Source organism: Gigantopelta aegis, chromosome 2, assembly GCF_016097555.1.
Source record: "Gigantopelta aegis isolate Gae_Host chromosome 2, Gae_host_genome, whole genome shotgun sequence".
Classification (NCBI taxonomy): Eukaryota; Metazoa; Mollusca; class Gastropoda; order Neomphalida; family Peltospiridae; genus Gigantopelta; species Gigantopelta aegis.
Window position 1 is genome coordinate 12,731,134 of NC_054700.1, and position 17,617 is coordinate 12,748,750.

General features: G+C 35.2%; 1 protein-coding gene across 2 annotated transcripts in view; it reads right to left on the bottom strand.

Moving 5' to 3' along the window:
• Positions 1 to 243: 243 nt before the first annotated feature.
• LOC121381375 (Golgi membrane protein 1-like) overlaps positions 244 to 17,617 on the bottom strand; it is a 29,731-nt gene continuing 12,357 nt past the window's right edge. Inside the window, exons 6-7 of one of the 2 annotated variants that reach the window (XM_041510670.1) lie at positions 15,863 to 15,901; positions 244 to 11,638 (exon numbers count right to left, since the gene is read on the bottom strand). In XM_041510670.1, the coding sequence (XP_041366604.1) occupies positions 11,631 to 11,638; positions 15,863 to 15,901 (47 nt within the window). In that variant the 3' untranslated portion in view covers positions 244 to 11,630. Of the gene's footprint in view, positions 11,639 to 15,428; positions 15,902 to 17,617 lie in introns of both variants that reach the window. The other variant, XM_041510663.1, reaches the window with a different exon arrangement.

The window sequence follows — 17,617 nt, forward strand, 5'->3', positions numbered from 1 at the left end:
ATTGTTTGTGTTCCAGTTAACAACCTGGTATATGGATCACACCACTAGTTCCTCTTTTTCGTTATTTTATTTTGTTGGCAGTCAGAACTAGCTTAACTGTTAGGTTATGCAGTGTTGACATGGGGGCTAATGTTTGTGAGAATGAGAGACTTGAAATCTGGTGTTATGGGGCCTGAAAAAAAACCCACAATCGGAGAATGGGTCCACCTAGGCTAGGAGATTCAATAACAACAACAAGCCAAACATTTTCAATAATTATTATATTTATTTTCCCACAAGATAAATAAAACAATTCTAATAATACATGTTTAACCATTTGAATACTTCCCCTGATGATTCAACAAAACTTGTCATGCTTTAAAATAGTTACCTGATGCGCATGTCATGACAGCATTTGAATACAACATATATACTGTAAAATTATGAAATGTTAGCAAGCATAAAATTTTAGCAAATTTAGCGAAGCATTACAAGATGCTATATACATGTTTTTCATGAGGTTAAATTCAAAGATACATAGAACAGTCTGTTTCAAAAGACGTTTCTGGGATTATTTTGTTACACCAGTGCTATTTACATGTAGCATGAACATCATTGTACTTTTTTCCACTAAATTTAAGTTTTCTGTAAGCTGCATAACACCAAATTTATTAAGTCTTATTTCACCTGATCCTATAACCTTTTTTCTTAATTTCTGATATGACGACCTCGCTATAAAAAAGTTTTATGTCGCTAATACATGTATGTCACTTATTTGGATTTCGCTAAAAAAAATTAAGATCGCTGACATTTTTATGATTTACAGTATAGGCCTACACCTGAAAATTAATTGGGCACCACCTAATGGTATTGCAGCGAAAAAGTCATCTAGAAGTGGTTGTCTGTGCCGACATGGTATATATTGAAAGGTTTTACGTATCGTGTATCCATTCCGTTGCGTAATATTTTAACATGCTCATATACCACAGAGGTTTCGAGCATGTCTGTCCCGGAGTTCGACCTCTGAGAGGCCAGGGGCCCAACCACTGGGTATTTACAAACATGGCGTAAATATGTTACTTCTGAGAAGCATGTCAGTCTAATTTCAGCTCCATAGTTAATGACCATTCTCTTCCCTTGTAGTTTAAATATCCAAATTGTCCCCATTAATTAATTTTCTGTCCCGGGTCAAGTCCCTGGCTATCCAGAGATCGGACCCGTGATGGATATGCCTGAAAACCTAATGGTACAGAGGCATGATAAAATAGTTCACGTTCATGTTAATTACCATACACGTACTTGCATGTATGATACATCTTCATGGATATTTACAGTTTCATTATCTTTCTCTAGAGAAATATATTAATTAGTCTTACAGTAAGTACTATCTGTCAATCTTTTTCAATATCCTCTGTAAATAAAGAACATTAATTTCATTGTTTTGTATCTGCGAAATGGTCAGTCACTTGCAAAGTGAAAGTAACATGGTCACAACTAGGCGGTGCTTTACTGATTTCCAGGTGTACTAATATATCGAGTTTGCATTTTTGTAGACAAGTGCGTGCAATATGCACATCTCTGTGATAAAAAATACTATTTGCCATTAACTGGGTAGTGATATATGGACATACTGACATATGTATGATTAAACATTAACATACACGTGTACAACAGTTTATAACCGTGTGTTAACTACAGAATCATCCATTCTAAAAATCAAAACAATTTTTTTTAAATACTAATACTTTGTTCGAGAGGCAGTCTTTTATTCAAAAAGTGTTAGAAATTCTGAAAAATAAAAGTGTTACTTTTTTTGTTGTCCGACAAATTTGGCTTAAATATTTTTTATTAATTATATGTTCAACTTTTTGTTCAAACAAAATAATCTTATAGTTTCATAAGCTATGGCTTTTTTTCTCTCTTTCTCCAATTTTATTTATATTTTTTGTTTGAGTTTTGAACTCAAATTATACAAAAACATTCTACACTGTTTTGTTAGCTAACAAATTTGGGTAAATATATCACTGAAGCTCCGACAATTAAATGAAGTCCAGGTCCAAATTTAATTTTGCTTAAATTACTTATTGACCATAATTATTGACTTCTGCCAGTATGTTCTACACTATTTCCAATGGGTGACTGCACTGTATTCCTGCAAATAAAAAACCCCAATTTACCTCAAACAAGAACCCAAAAATAAACAACATTAAAGTATAAAATAACATGTTCATCACAAAAAGAAACTACACATTTTTAAAATGACAATGCATCAGCAACAAACATAATTATTGCAAGTATTTCTAAATTAAAATAATAACAACAATTATAGTGGGGGGAGGGAATCTTAATTTGTGTATTCATATATTCACAACTTCAAAATGTTAAAATATTTGTTCATAATCTTCTCAATATACATATACAGTGTAATTATTTTGTTACAAACAAATATACTTTTAATGATGCAGTTTCATTTTGCGATATACACTCAAACTTCATTATCTCCAAGGTGAAGTGACAGAACCAACAGCTCGACATAAAAGTGGTTCAAATAAATATACTACAATGAAATCCATCAAAATCAGCCCCTCAGTAATTCTCTCAAAACCGGACATTTTTCTAGTCCATTTTTACTGTATTATTTCAGTATACATGTAGAATAGAACCCCTTAAAACCAGCCCCTCAGTAATTCTCTCAAAACCGGACATTTTTCGTAGTCCATTTTTACCGTATATTTCAGTACAGAATAGAACCCCCTAAAACCAGCCCCTCAGTAATTCTCTCAAAACCTGACATTTTTCGTAGTCCATTTTTACCGTATATTTCAGTATAGAATAGAAACCCTTAAAACCAGTACCTCAGTAAACCAGAAATCTCTCAAACCAGACTTTTTTCACAGTCCTGTTTTACATTTCAGTACAGAACAGATCCTCTCAAAGCCAGATACCCCTTAAAACAGGACTTTTTACTCTTTTTAAAGGGTGTGCAGTTTAGAAGGGTTTCACTGTAGTTGTTGTTGAATATTATATCACAGAAGATTTTCTCGACCTTGAGAAATCCAGGGTTCAATGATACAACATGTCAAGGTGATGTCATTTGACTGTAAACAATGTCTATATAAATACATAATATTTATACCGGGTACATTTTAAAATCAACACTGATGTGGTTGTACAAATACATATTCTTAAACAACAAGTATAAAATCTACATTAAACAAATGTTAGGTAAAAATAAAACAAAACAAATGAGTTAAACCAAATATATATAACAAGCCGTTAAAAGTACAAAGCAATAACCAGATTAGTTGAGATTGACCACATCAAACAAAATACACCAAACTGTAAAAGATGGAACCTGTGACAGAAATCACCATCTTGGACAGAATTCTCTTGCAAAGTCAGCGGTTGTTTCCACAACAGGCATGCTTGAACAGTTCTCAGACGAAAGCATTCCATGAATTACCCACGTACAATACTCCAACAAAGAAATCTTTCTAAACAAAAATCAGTACACAGGTTCAATGATAATAATTTTGAGTTATCCACCCTTTAACCAGAGCACTGCCTCATTTTGCTGTTATGGTAATATATAGTGTTATACACGTGACAGTATACCAAATGCATTTGTTATTACTTAGTAATAAAATTAACAAGCACCTTCAAAACCATGGGTTATTTATATACTATAGAGGTCAAACTACTTGTAATCATTGGAAAAGAATTTGAAATGGAATTTTATATATAATTAATATACATGTGTATATATATTGTAATGAAGATCGATTTCTTAAACTGGACTATATTAAGCTGCTACACAAAGCAAAGACATGGGGAATGATGGTGTGATGCTTTCTTAAAAGAAACTATACTAATCACAACAAGCTAAGAGCCAGTATGAATTTTCACCCTGTAATTACTTCTTTATTTTACTCACAGCTTATTTAATCAACGGTGAAAAGTGTGTTGGGAAAAAGATTTTTGAAATGCAAAATTGTTTGACTTCTTAAAAACTGTTTCTGCCGTCTAAGCATGGTGCATGTGAAACTCTTTTTTTTTATATCTTAACACTGTTTATGTTTGAATAGGGTAGAGTGGGTATACATTTTGTTGGAATCTGGCTTTTGATAACCATGCCCCCAAGATGTACACTGAGCATCCTGAACTGCAGCAAAGCCCTGGCATGGTTGAACGACTGCGTATCCATGCGAGTAGTGGCGAGACGTCTTCAAGTGAGCCATTCTGTCATCCAACGACTACAAGAGCATTTTCATCTCACTGGCACGCTGACAGATAAACTCCACTTAGGATGCAGTGTTCATGTGGCCCGTAACTTGTTGTGACTAGTATATAAGCACTGATGAAACCTACAGATGGTATTTTCTCATGTTCCAAGTTCTAGCCTTTGTAGATCCTGGCTTTAAATTGTCATTCATCAATTTTGAAGTAAAGAGGAATTCTGCCATCATATTTCTGTACTGAATCAAAAAGCTAAATAAAATTAAAAAGCAAGTAAATTACAGTTCTTTGAAGTCCCTTAATTTGTGTGTATTTTGATTGGTTAACTGAAACTTGTTACTGTGTATAGATCTGCTTACAAAGTTCACTGAATCGTTAATAACTAAAATTAATACCCTGATAAAACCCTGTATGATACACATGTATATATACTATGTGTACTATATCTATATACTACACATTTAATTTAAGTAAATCTAAGCAAATCCCTATTGCACATTAACAGCACTTCTAGATTTGAGAACACTGCATAGAAATTCCTGTGCAAATCGACAAACCTTTCATACTACCAGTATACCAAACATACATGCCCAAATATGTACACACATGAGCCATTTGATCACCTTAGCATCATGCTACTGATAAATTATAACAGGAATGATACAATAATGGAATAATATTTATCTTACACAATATTAACATGTTTGGAAATAGTATGCACAGAGGCAGAGACCTTCCAGAATTGATGACATCGGGGAGGGGGTTGGCAGGTAGGGGCAGTTTTTAAATACCCATTACCCACAAAGCAAAATGTTATTTAAACCCAACTATTCGTAGAAAAAGACAAGCTGGAGATAAATAACAAGGCCAATAATTGTACAATCTGTGCTTTTAAAAGAGGCAACAAAATTGTTTTTAAATTAACAATTTAAATGTGGTTATTTAAAAAATAATATGGATCTGATTATGATGTGTAATAATGGATTTCAAATTATCTGCAATTTGTTTTTCATAACACATAACTTGCAGAATACCTGCTATAGGCATATATGATAATACACTGCAAACAAAAATAAAAATAAAAAATTGGTAAGGACACAACAAAATTTAAGAAATAATAAAAAACAGTAAAAAATAACACAACTTTCATGTTGTAAGTATACCTTGGTAAGGATCGATAAAACTTACAACTCAAAATTTAAGAAATAAAAAGTTTTAAAACCTAACACAACTTAGTAAGACATAAAGCAAATAAATGAGTATTTAAGAAATAAGGTAACAAGTAAAATCTTAGTATTCCAAGTTTCTGAACTTGATACTTGATCATACACTAGAGCTGCTAAAATGTTGCTGTCTATGAGTCAATCCTGCCAAAGTAGCAAAAATAACATTTTAATTAGTGTTTAGTTGTTGTTGTTTATGGAATGGATTTAAACAAAAATATTTCACATGTATTATGTTGTAAATGCAGACGAAAGGAATTTTTTATCTGCCTTTTTTAAATCTTCCTTTGATGATAAAAGAAATATCATTTGTGCATTTGTCTTAGTGATCTGTGGGATGGTACATATAAAAGATCCCTTGCTGCTAATGGAAAAGAGTAGCCCATGAAGTGGCGACAGCGGGTTTCCTCTCTCAATATCTGTGTGGTCCTTAACCATATGTCTGATGCCATATAACCGTAAATAAAATGTGTTGAGTGCGTCGTTAAATAAAACATTTCTTTCTTTGTTTGTCTTAGTGAAATCAGGATTACTAATTGGTGATCAAGACACAAAACATGTTTTACATCATGCAGAATAATAGTCGTGACCTTTTTATCTTTTGCAAGCAGAAAATAAATGTATTTTTTAGTATTAGTTACTTAATTTTCAAAAACAGACGATTTTTGTGTTAATTACTTAAAATAACATTATGCATGAATTCTTGACTATGGTTTGGTTTCCCTATAAGCAATTAAAAATTACCAATGAATGTAAAACAATCACAGACCTAATAAAGTTTTAATACAAGAATCAAACAAGTAAAATTGAAACTTAAAATATTTTGAACTGCAGACATTGTGTTATATTAAACTACATGTACATGTACCAGCAAATCACAAAAATATAAAATCCTTAATTAATTACATGTTTTTTCATATTGGTGGAGATTACATCACTGGCAGTATTCTCTAAACAAAGATTTAAGAAGAGTCTCAAATACATGTATTATGAATAGAAATAAAAATGCTCTCGTAACAAATTTCCTTCGCAACTGAAAAATAGCTTTGACTGAAATATTTCAGTATTTAATTTTTCACATGATTATGATAACTAGATAACATACATGTATTGTTGTTTTATATATATTATGACCAGGCGGTGAAGATAATATGATTCAATGTTTCTCCTAATCGCAAATTTTGGGCTGGAAGCATAAGATTATGAGATGGAATCCGAAAATGTATCACGTGTAAATTACATCAATTTGTCATCCTAAACACTATCTCCAAATTCACTTCATGATAATTATATGTCATGGGGGAAGGGGGCGAAGGGTTGGTTGAGGAAATGACATGTAAAACACATGTACATGTATTAGGGAAAACGGAATTACAGCAACCAAAATACCAAATCAAAACCAGTAAATTAAGAAATAAAATATTGTATTTCCTACAAACTCATTCACATGCGCATAATTTACATATTACACATGGAATGTGACAAGTATTCGAACTCACAGCTGTACAGGTTACCTACATGAACAGGTAAAACAGGTTTTAATTACCGTGACATTACATATTAACAGTATTTACATTATGTCAAACAAGACAGTATTTCCTATCCAGTTTATGTCAGAAAATTACATTTATTTTCCTGTGACAAACTTTATAGGAAATGGTAGTGAGTTTCATACATATAATTATACTATTTATTACTCAAGAATGGCGTTTGTAATAAATGTGGTCCAAAAAATTATTTTAAGGAATGAATACAACAAACATGTTAAAATGCAGCAATATCAAATGATAAATATTTTATGTGAAAAAGACTTTTTTATCTTCTTTTGTACTTTGTAAGAAGCATTCTGAGAGTACTGCTAAAGCACCAGTGAATATATGTCCCCTAAAGGGCCCCATTTTAGTTTTTTTTGTATCTCCTTAGTTCAAGGACAATAACTCTGTGACACACAGGTAAAAGGCCATGAAAGTTAAACATGATCGGTAACAATACATGATAAAGCTAAATACAAAATTTTATCTCAATATCTTCAAGCATTGTTAAAAAAACAAAACATTCTAAGTTTGAGGGCCTAACTCTGTGAAAAATGGGTAAATTGCCATAAAGTCAAACTGGATCCACATGTATAACAGAACATGATAAAGCTAAACACAGGACGACGGAGATGAAACCTATATCCATTCCGGTTGGACCGGTAGAGGACTAATAAAATACTTTTATTAGCAAAAACAACACTATACATGTAGCTACCACACAACATTAATTAACAGTGGTGGGTCCAGAAAGTCTATTAGTGGTGGGAGGGGGGGCCAATGACACAAACATTCCTGAAGGGATTCCTCTGATTCTCCAACGTAAAAAAAACAACCCCAAAAACCCAAACATATATATATTATTATGTCGCAAAATTTAAGGGGGACGGGTCCCTGGGGCACCCCTCTAAGATCTGCCACTGATTTAACATTCAACAATCAGATTAACATTATAAATATTACAAGATAAAACACAACAGTCAACTCTTTTAGCCACCACATATTAACATTTTAGCTGCTACCAAATAACACTTTAGTTACCACAGATCAATATTTTTAAGTACCACAGAATAATACTTTGACAACCAGGTTAACACTGTATATACGGTTACCACCGATTAACCCTGAAGTTATCACAGATTAACCCTTTAACTACAACAGATCAACACTAACCACGACAGATCAACACTTTAGCCATGACAGATCAACATTTTAGCAAGCACAGATCAACATCTTAGCTACCACAGATCAACACTTGGCTAGATTAGATTAATACTTTAAATAAGAAAGGTAAGTACTTTTTAACTAACACTTCAGCTACCACAGTGGTGAATATATTTGTTACTAAATGAATACTTCTGAACAGTTTCAGTCTATACCACACAAATTTCATGTCATACTAATCTCATTAACAGCAACTACTACAACTCAGCACAGCATTGCGTAAGTGTTCCCTTTCCGAACCACATTGTTAACAACGACGATAAATTACTCTCCTACATGTACCTTTAATTACCGTTCGATTTCGTCCAGACACATATCGTGAAAAACAACATTACAATGACACATTCCACATACTAAAATGTAACCATGTAACCTACATGTATATTGACTTTGCTGAGATCTCTTACGACAAATAGCATTTAATATTTTGCCATCTGCCATTTTGCTTTTTTATAGAATAGTCTTCAAGAGGGGTGGAAGGTTCCAAAGTATGTGATGTAATTAATATGATGTCATGATGATTTATTTATACCGTAACGCTGATCATCATGTTGTTTGATTATGTTATATCTTTCCACCCCTCTTGGGAAAGTATTCCATATTTTATTGTAGTTGTTAATGTGGTTTACAGTACAATAATATCCATGTCGTGAGATCTGTAACTGAAGGGATGTTATAAAACAGTAAAATTAAAAGTGTGGAGTGACACCTAAAATTATGCATGTGGAGATACAGACAAAAATTTTCACCCTGGGGTGAAACCTGACAAAATAACTACACGTTCTGTTATCAACTAGCCGGGATGGCCTGGAGAGATATAGTCACTTTAGATTTAATCATCGCTATCAAGTTCAAAATGTATTTCCTCAGGCAAGAAATCATAGCTAAATAAAACAAGAGTACCAGTGAGGTACATGATATGCCCATCAGGAGTAATAGTACGAACACACCATCATTCCAAGTTGTTCCTACATGTGAGGTTGATGGTCCTCTATGCAAGATATGGTTCAGACAAGGATTTACTGTTATGTGCAGTAGACCGTGAAAAGTCGGTCACAGTGACCTAGTAATAGTATGCGACATACCACCATCCAAAGTTGTTGCTACATGTGAGGTTTCATGGTCCTGTATGCATCTGTATGCAAGATATAGTCCGGACAAGAAAAAGTTAACAGATGGACGGATGGACGGACAACGCCATACCATAATACGACCCATTATAGATGGACGTATAAAAACTTGAGGTGTTTTCTCTTTTATAGATGCATCACCTGTCCTCAACAAATACCCTTGAGGACAGGTGATGTTGAAAAGAAAAGGAGAACACTTGAGGTGATTTCTCTTTTATAGTGATGCTGCAAAGAAAAATCTCACGTCCATCTCTGTAGAGAGTATAACATCAAGAATGGCATGAATAGTATTCCAGAACATAGTGGTTTTACAAATCCATCAACAAAATGTTAGACCATTATATGGTTTTGAAAAAAACACAAAAAACAAAAAACAAACCAAACATCATCAAAAGAACACCATAATATGGTTCTGAAAAACCATCAAAAGTAACCCAGAATATTGTTCTGAAAACAATCAACTACACTAAAACACTGCAGGGTTTTTTCCCCACAAAAACCACAAACACAACACCAGAACATTTGAAAACCAATCAACAATACATCAAAATGTTATCTTAAAAAAACACCCAAGAAATGGCACAAAAGAGTTCTTAACAAGTGTCAGAAGTTTTTTCTCTATATGTATGTGCACTATGTAATAAATCAAGACACATGTACCCCAAACATACACAATAAGATAACTTTAAAATACATTCCCTCTATTGAGCAAATATTCATGGAGGTTACATGTAATTACTGCAAATAAATTTTATCAGAAAGCAAGATGAATATTGTTTAGAAACTAGTGCTGATAATACTGCAAATGAAAATTAACAGACAGCAAGATGAATATTGTTTAGAAACTAGTGATGATGATTGTTACTGCAAATAAATTTTATCAGAAAGCAAGATGAATATTGTTTAGAAACTAGTGCTGATGATTGTTACTGCAAATAAATTTTATCAGAAAGCAAGATGAATATTGTTTAGAAACTAGTGCTGATGATATTGCAAATGAAAATTAATAGAAAGCAGATGAACATTGTTCATAAACTAGTGCTGAAACCAATCTGTACATACAACTCTAAGTGCTAATTTAAAATAAAACTTTTCCACTTTAAATGAAATATACTGAACCATTAAAAAATCGCAAATGTTTCCCGTTAATTACAAAAACATAAACAAAAATCAAAATGTCTAACCACAGATTAAGCCCACACTAAAACCGATGGGAATTAAATGGTAAGTGTATGACACAGATAGCCACAAGAGACAAGGACCTATCATGGTTGGAGAGACAAGGACTGGAATGTGGAGGTGGACAGCAAAACCAGGATAAGAAATGAGATAGAAATCAAGAATGAAAGGAAAGGGGCCAGTAGAATAATAAAAAACCCAAAACACTGAAGCTGTTGGAGGCGTGTGCTACAACAGCTTGTTCTGAATGAGCACGTTAAAATCTATGACCTGATCTGAAGCTACTGGAAAGGTGACAGCTATACATGTATGTATTATTACACGTTCTGCAACTTTCATGGCAGGTGAGACAAACATGTACAGCACATTAAGAGGGGGTTATACATTTCGGCCAAGAGTTGTGACTTCTGCATTTTATGTCTTTACAAACTAAATATCAAATATTAAAGTAGCACACTGTAGTTTTAACCCATAAAAATGGACACCAAGTTTGGTTAATGGTTAATCTATAAACCTGTAACACATTTGGATAAAGTTACAACAAGAGGCTGTGACATTGAAATGGTAAAATACCCTTAAAAATTTGAAATACGTATTTTGTAATACATGTATTGAAAACACCAGAATGATCGGATACACTTCGGATGTATGGAAATGGATAATCTAGGCAATAAAATCTAAGTAAAGTATGATTTCAGTTATCAAAACCAGCTCTAATATTGAAAAATATGCCTTAGTGTTTAAAAACTAGGGTCTGTCACTCTAAGCTTAATGACAAAACACAACATTACAATCCATAAGTACCACAAGCAGTGGACTGCATAATTAAAATTTACCATGATATAAAAATATAAAAGGGAAGGCATCCACCATCAAAAGTGATGCATATACTACTTTCCATGTGTAATCAGTTATTACATAATGTGATGGGAATGTGTAGTCCCTGTAATAGCTAAAGAACAGATATTGTATTAAATTATAACTAGCCAATAAGTATCTGTATAAAGGTTAAATACAAGTTTTTATTCCACGTCTAACGATTCCTCTCCATGTTTTCGTTCAATCTGTCTATCCCATCGCCATCTTCTTTCACTTCCCTTTCAGTGTCCTCTCCATCTCTTTCGTCTTCAGGGTGCTGCAAAAAAATATAGAAATTTATTACCCACCTGGTGAACATCTGTGCGTGTCATACAATTTTCGTATGCACCTGGTGGTACATATTAGTTGCCTAATGACGTCATTCCGGTAAGTGACGTTATCTTCCCTGGTCTAAGCTGTATGCATTTGCATGTCTCGTCAATACGAGTAATGTTGAAAGTATAACTGTCAGATTTTACATTATTTGATGGTGGGTAATAAATAAAGTAGCACACTTGTTTTCACTAGATAATCTTTTTATAAATGTGAGGTTTGATGGTCATGTATGCATCTGTATGCAAGATATGGTCTGGACAAGGATTTACTGTTACGTGCAGTAGACCGTGAATAGTAGGTCACAGTGACCTAGTAATAGTATGCGACACACCACCATCCCAAGATGTTCCTACATGCGAGGTTTGATGGTACTGTATAAAAGATATGGTCCGGACAAGGATTTACTGTTATGTGCAGCAGACCGTGAAAAGTAGATCACAGTGACCTAGTAATAGTATGCAACACACCACCATCCCAAGATGTTCCTACATGCAAGGTTTGATGGTACTGTATGCAAGATATGGTCCGGACAAGGATTTACTGTTATGTGCAGCAGACTGTGAAAAGTAGATCACAGTGACCTAGTAATAGTATGCAACACACCACCATCCCAAGATGTTCCTACATGCAAGGTTTGATGGTACTGTATGCAAGATATGGTCCGGACAAGGATTTATTGTTACGTGCAGTAGACCGTGAATAGTAGGTCACAGTGACCTAGTAATAGTATGCGACACACCACCATCCCAAGATGTTCCTACATGCAAGGTTTGATGGTACTGTATGCAAGATATGGTCCGGACAAGGATTTACTGTTATGTGCAGCAGACCGTGAAAAGTAGATCACAGTGACCTAGTAATAGTATGCAATACACCGCCATCCCAAGTTGTTCCTACATGCAAGGTTTGATGGTACTGTATGCAAGATATGGTCCGGACAAGGATTTACTGTTATGTGCAGCAGACTGTGAAAAGTAGATCACAGTGACCTAGTAATAGTATGCAACACACCACCATCCCAAGATGTTCCTACATGCAAGGTTTGATGGTACTGTATGCAAGATATGGTCCGGACAAGGATTTATTGTTACGTGCAGTAGACCGTGAATAGTAGGTCACAGTGACCTAGTAATAGTATGCGACACACCACCATCCCAAGATGTTCCTACATGCAAGGTTTGATGGTACTGTATGCAAGATATGGTCCGGACAAGGATTTACTGTTATGTGCAGCAGACCGTGAAAAGTAGATCACAGTGACCTAGTAATAGTATGCAACACACCGCCATCCCAAGTTGTTCCTACATGTGAGGTTTGATGGTCCTGTATGCAAGATATGCTCTGGACAAGAAAAAATTAACAGACAGATGTATGGACGGATGGAGAACGCCATACCATAATACGACCCATAGATGTGTACATAAAAAGCCAATCAGATGTATGGCAGCTGCATCAGAGGATCATGTTTCTGGTAATGAAATCAAATATTCAACTGAGCAAGTACAATATCAGGGATTCTAGAATATGGTAGCCCAACGCCCGTGGCTAGTGTTTTTCTCCATCAGCCAACTAAAAACTCTCACCAGCCAAGCCCAACAGCTAATGTAAAGACAAATCAAAAAAGAAAAAAGAAAGATTTTTTTTTTTTTTTAAATCTCAAAACTCAAGCAGAAATGTCACCATTTTGGTTTCCCAAGCAGAATCCAGTTATTATCAGTTCATATCATCTTTAAAAAAAACCCAAGTTAAACAATATATTGATCTACTCATGCAGGCAGCACAAAGTGTGGTACCTTGCATTTTATTTACCTACCAAAATAATTTGTCAAATGGCATTTGGAAGAATTAAATAATGTGTTTATTAGTAACCTCAAATTTTGCAGAACTTACAAAGCACTAGTAGTAAGTTTGCATAATTTAATAAGTTTTTGTCTTTATACCAGGGCTTCTAGAATTTTCTAAAAATCCACTAGCCATGGGATCAGTGATTTTCAAAATCCACTAGCCATGGGATTAGTGATTTTCAAAATCCACTAGTCATGGGATCAGTGATTTTCAATATCCACTAGCCATGGGATTAGTGATTTTCAAAATCCACTAGTCATGGGATCAGTGATTTTCAATATCCACTAGCCATGGGATCAGTGATTTTCAAAATCCACTAGCCATGGGATCAGTGATTTTCAAAATCCACTAGCCATGGGATCAGTAATTTTCAATATCCACTAGCCATGGGATCAGTGATTTTCAAAATCCACTAGCCATGGGATTAGTGATTTTCAAAATCCACTAGTCATGGGATCAGTGATTTTCAATATCCACTAGCCATGGGATCAGTGATTTTCAATATCCACTAGCCATGGGATCAGTGATTTTCAAAATCCACTAGCCATGGGATCAGTGATTTTCAATATCCACTAGCCATGGGATCAGTGATTTTCAAAATCCACTAGTGGGATTGATTTTCAAAATCCACTAGCCACTACTAGCCATGGGATCAGTGATTTTCAATATCCACTAGCCATGGGATCAGTGATTTTCAAAATCCACTAGACATGGGATCAGTGATTTTCAATATCCACTAGCCATGGGATCAGTGATTTTCAAAATCCACTAGCCATGGGATCAGTGATTTTCAAAATCCACTAGCCATGGGATCAGTAATTTTCAAAATCCACTAGACATGGGATCAGTGATTTTCAAAATCCACTAGTCATGGGATCAGTGATTTTCAAAATCCACTAGTCATGGGATCAGTAATTTTCAAAATCCACTAGCCATGGATAAAAATCTACTACAAGTAAAAAAAAACCCAACCCCAAATATGTCTAAAGCAATTTATAATCACTATTAATTAATAATAATTAACATCTAATTTGAAATGTGTTTATTTAAAAACTTGTGCAAACACCATTAACTCTTCCAAATAAATAACTAAATTTTATTTAGTGTACTATTTAAAAATGCTAATTGTTACAGTCTGCAAAACTGGGGTGTTGCTAATAAACACATTATTTAATTCACTCAGTTGCCAAGTGCTATGATACTTTTTTCAAATAAATAAAATATAAGGTATCACAATGTTTGTATGTACTGCCCAAGAAGATCAATACATTGTTTAGATCAGTTTTATTACAAAATGTTAACATTAATTATCAGCACTGTAAACTAATTTGGGGTACCAGTTAATGGTGAATGTTTGCACTACATTGTTACCGTACTTAGAATAGCAAATCATTGAGTACCAGTGTAAACAACATGTATGTATTTGAAACACAACTGATTATTAAAGATAGTTGCCACAAAAGTAAAAAAAAGTAAAAGCAGTTTAGTTTAAATTTAAAAAATACAGTGAAACCTGTCTAAATCGGACAATCCGGTGATCCAGTGTTTAAGAGAGTTGTGTTACAGAATTTGTAAAATTTGGTGATCCAGTGTTTAAGAGAGTTGCATTACAGAATTTGGAAAATTTGGTGATCCAGTATTAAGAGAGTTGCGTTAGAATTTGGAAAATTTGGTGATCCAGTGTTTAAGAGAGTTGAGCTAGAGAATTTGGAAAATTTGGTGATCCAGTGTTTTAGAGACTTGCGTTACAGAAATTGGAAAATCCAGAACCTTGAAAACTTGGCCAGGTTTTCACAGAATTCCAGTTTGTTCAGGGTCCGGTTTAGACAGGTTTCACGGTTATAATAAAAGCAAAAGTGAAAATAATAAAGCCAAACACCAACTACCTCTACCACATCCTTGTCTTCCCCATGCATCCCATAGTCGTAATTTTTGTTGTTGGGTGTCAACCGACCATTATTACCTTCAAGAACCAGTGGGGGAATCACCTGATTGACAGACAGACCAACGTTGCTTTGATCAACATTACTTGCCAATTTATGCTGGTCTTCATTCATGTTTATCTTATTGTCAGCATTTTCAGGTTTATTTTGGGGATCGAAATAAACAAACGGCTTCTTGCTTTCAGTATCGATCTGAGGAAAAGAATTTTTGTTTTGATCAAAGCTGACGACTTTGTCATCGTTTTGTGGCAGATTTCGCCAGTTAGGTGACAATGCACCCAGTGGTTGAAGTGGTAATAATGGCGTCAGGGGGTTGTGGAGACTGGGATTCACGTTGTTCAAGGAAAAGGAAGAGATAAGACCGTCACCAGTGACACCTTTTTCATTTTCCTCTTCGGGTTTAGGTTGTTCCGCCTCTACAAGTAACAAGGAACAGTTGTATAATGATACAGTCAAGCCTGCACAAACAGCCACATCTAAATAAGCATTCACCTCCAGGCTTTGTGCCAGAAAAATTATTTGAGGATAATGCTACATAGTAAAAACAAAACAGATCATAATTTAGTGTCCCTGTTAATTTACATGTAGTTGGTCATGGGTTTGAAATATTTTGAAATCAAGCACTTCAAGTCTGTATTCTGGCAAATTTTAAAGAGTAGTTCTCTTACTATAATCTTTCAAAATATTTATAAAAATGGATCCATTAATTTCCCAGATTTTAGGGTACATAATTTGACCCTTCACACCCTCTAGCAGAAACTCTGACCTCTAATAAGCAGCCACCTCTATTATCAATAGCCACTCTAATCAATTTTCACCCCAGTAAACACCTCTAATTAGCAGCCACAGCTAATAAGCTTACACCTCTAAGAGGCAGGCGCCTCTAATTAGCAGCCACAGCTAATAAGCTTACACCTCTAATAGGCAGACGCCTCTAATAGGCAGACACCTCTATATTAGCAGCCACAGCTAATAAGCTTACACCTCTAAGAGGCAGACACCTCTAATTAGCAGCCACAGCTAATAAGCTTACACCTCCAAGAGGCAGACACCTCTAATTAGCAGCCACAGCTAATAAGCTTACACCTCCAAGAGGCAGACACCTCTAATTAGCAGCCACAGCTAATAAGCTTACACCTCCAAGAGGCAGACACCTCTAATTAGCAGCCACAGCTAATAAGCTTACACCTCCAAGAGGCAGACACCTCTAATTAGCAGCCACAGCTAATAAGCTTACACCTCCAAGAGGCAGACACCTCTAATTAGCAGCCACAGCTAATAAGCTTACACCTCCAAGAGGCAGACACCTCTAATTAGCAGCCACAGCTAATAAGCTTACACCTCCAAGAGGCAGACACCTCTAATTAGCAGCCACAGCTAATAAGCTTACACCTCCAAGAGGCAGACACCTCTAATTAGCAGCCACAGCTAATAAGCTTACACCTCCAAGAGGCAGACACCTCTAATTAGCAGCCACAGCTAACAAGCTTACACCTCCAAGAGGCAGACACCTCTAATTAGCAGCCACAGCTAACAAGCTTACACCTCCAAGAGGCAGACACCTCTAATTAGCAGCCACAGCTAACAAGCTTACACCTCCAAGAGGCAGACACCTCTAATTAGCAGCCACAACTAACAAGCTTACACCTCCAAGAGGCAGACACCTCTAATTAGCAGCCACAACTAACAAGCTTACACCTCCAAGAGGCAGACACCTCTAATTAGCAGCCACAACTAATAAGCTTACACCTCTAAGAGGCAGCCACCTCTACTAAGCTTACACCTCTAAGAGGCAGACACCTTTACTTAGTGGGGGGCGGGACTTAGCCCAGTAGTACAGCGTCCGCTTGATGTGCAGTTGGTGTGGGATCGATCCCCATCCATGGGCCCACTGGGTTATTTCTTGTTCCAGGCAGTACTCCACGACTGGTATATCAAAGGCTGTGGTATGTACTACCCTGTCTGTGGGATGGTGCATATAAAAGATCCCTTGCTGCTAATCGGAAAGAGTAGCCCATGCAGTGGCGACAGCGGGTTTCCTCTCTCAATATATATGTGTGGTTCTTAACCATATGTCTGATGCCATATAACCGTAAATAAAATGTGTTGAGTGTGTCGTTAAATAAAACATT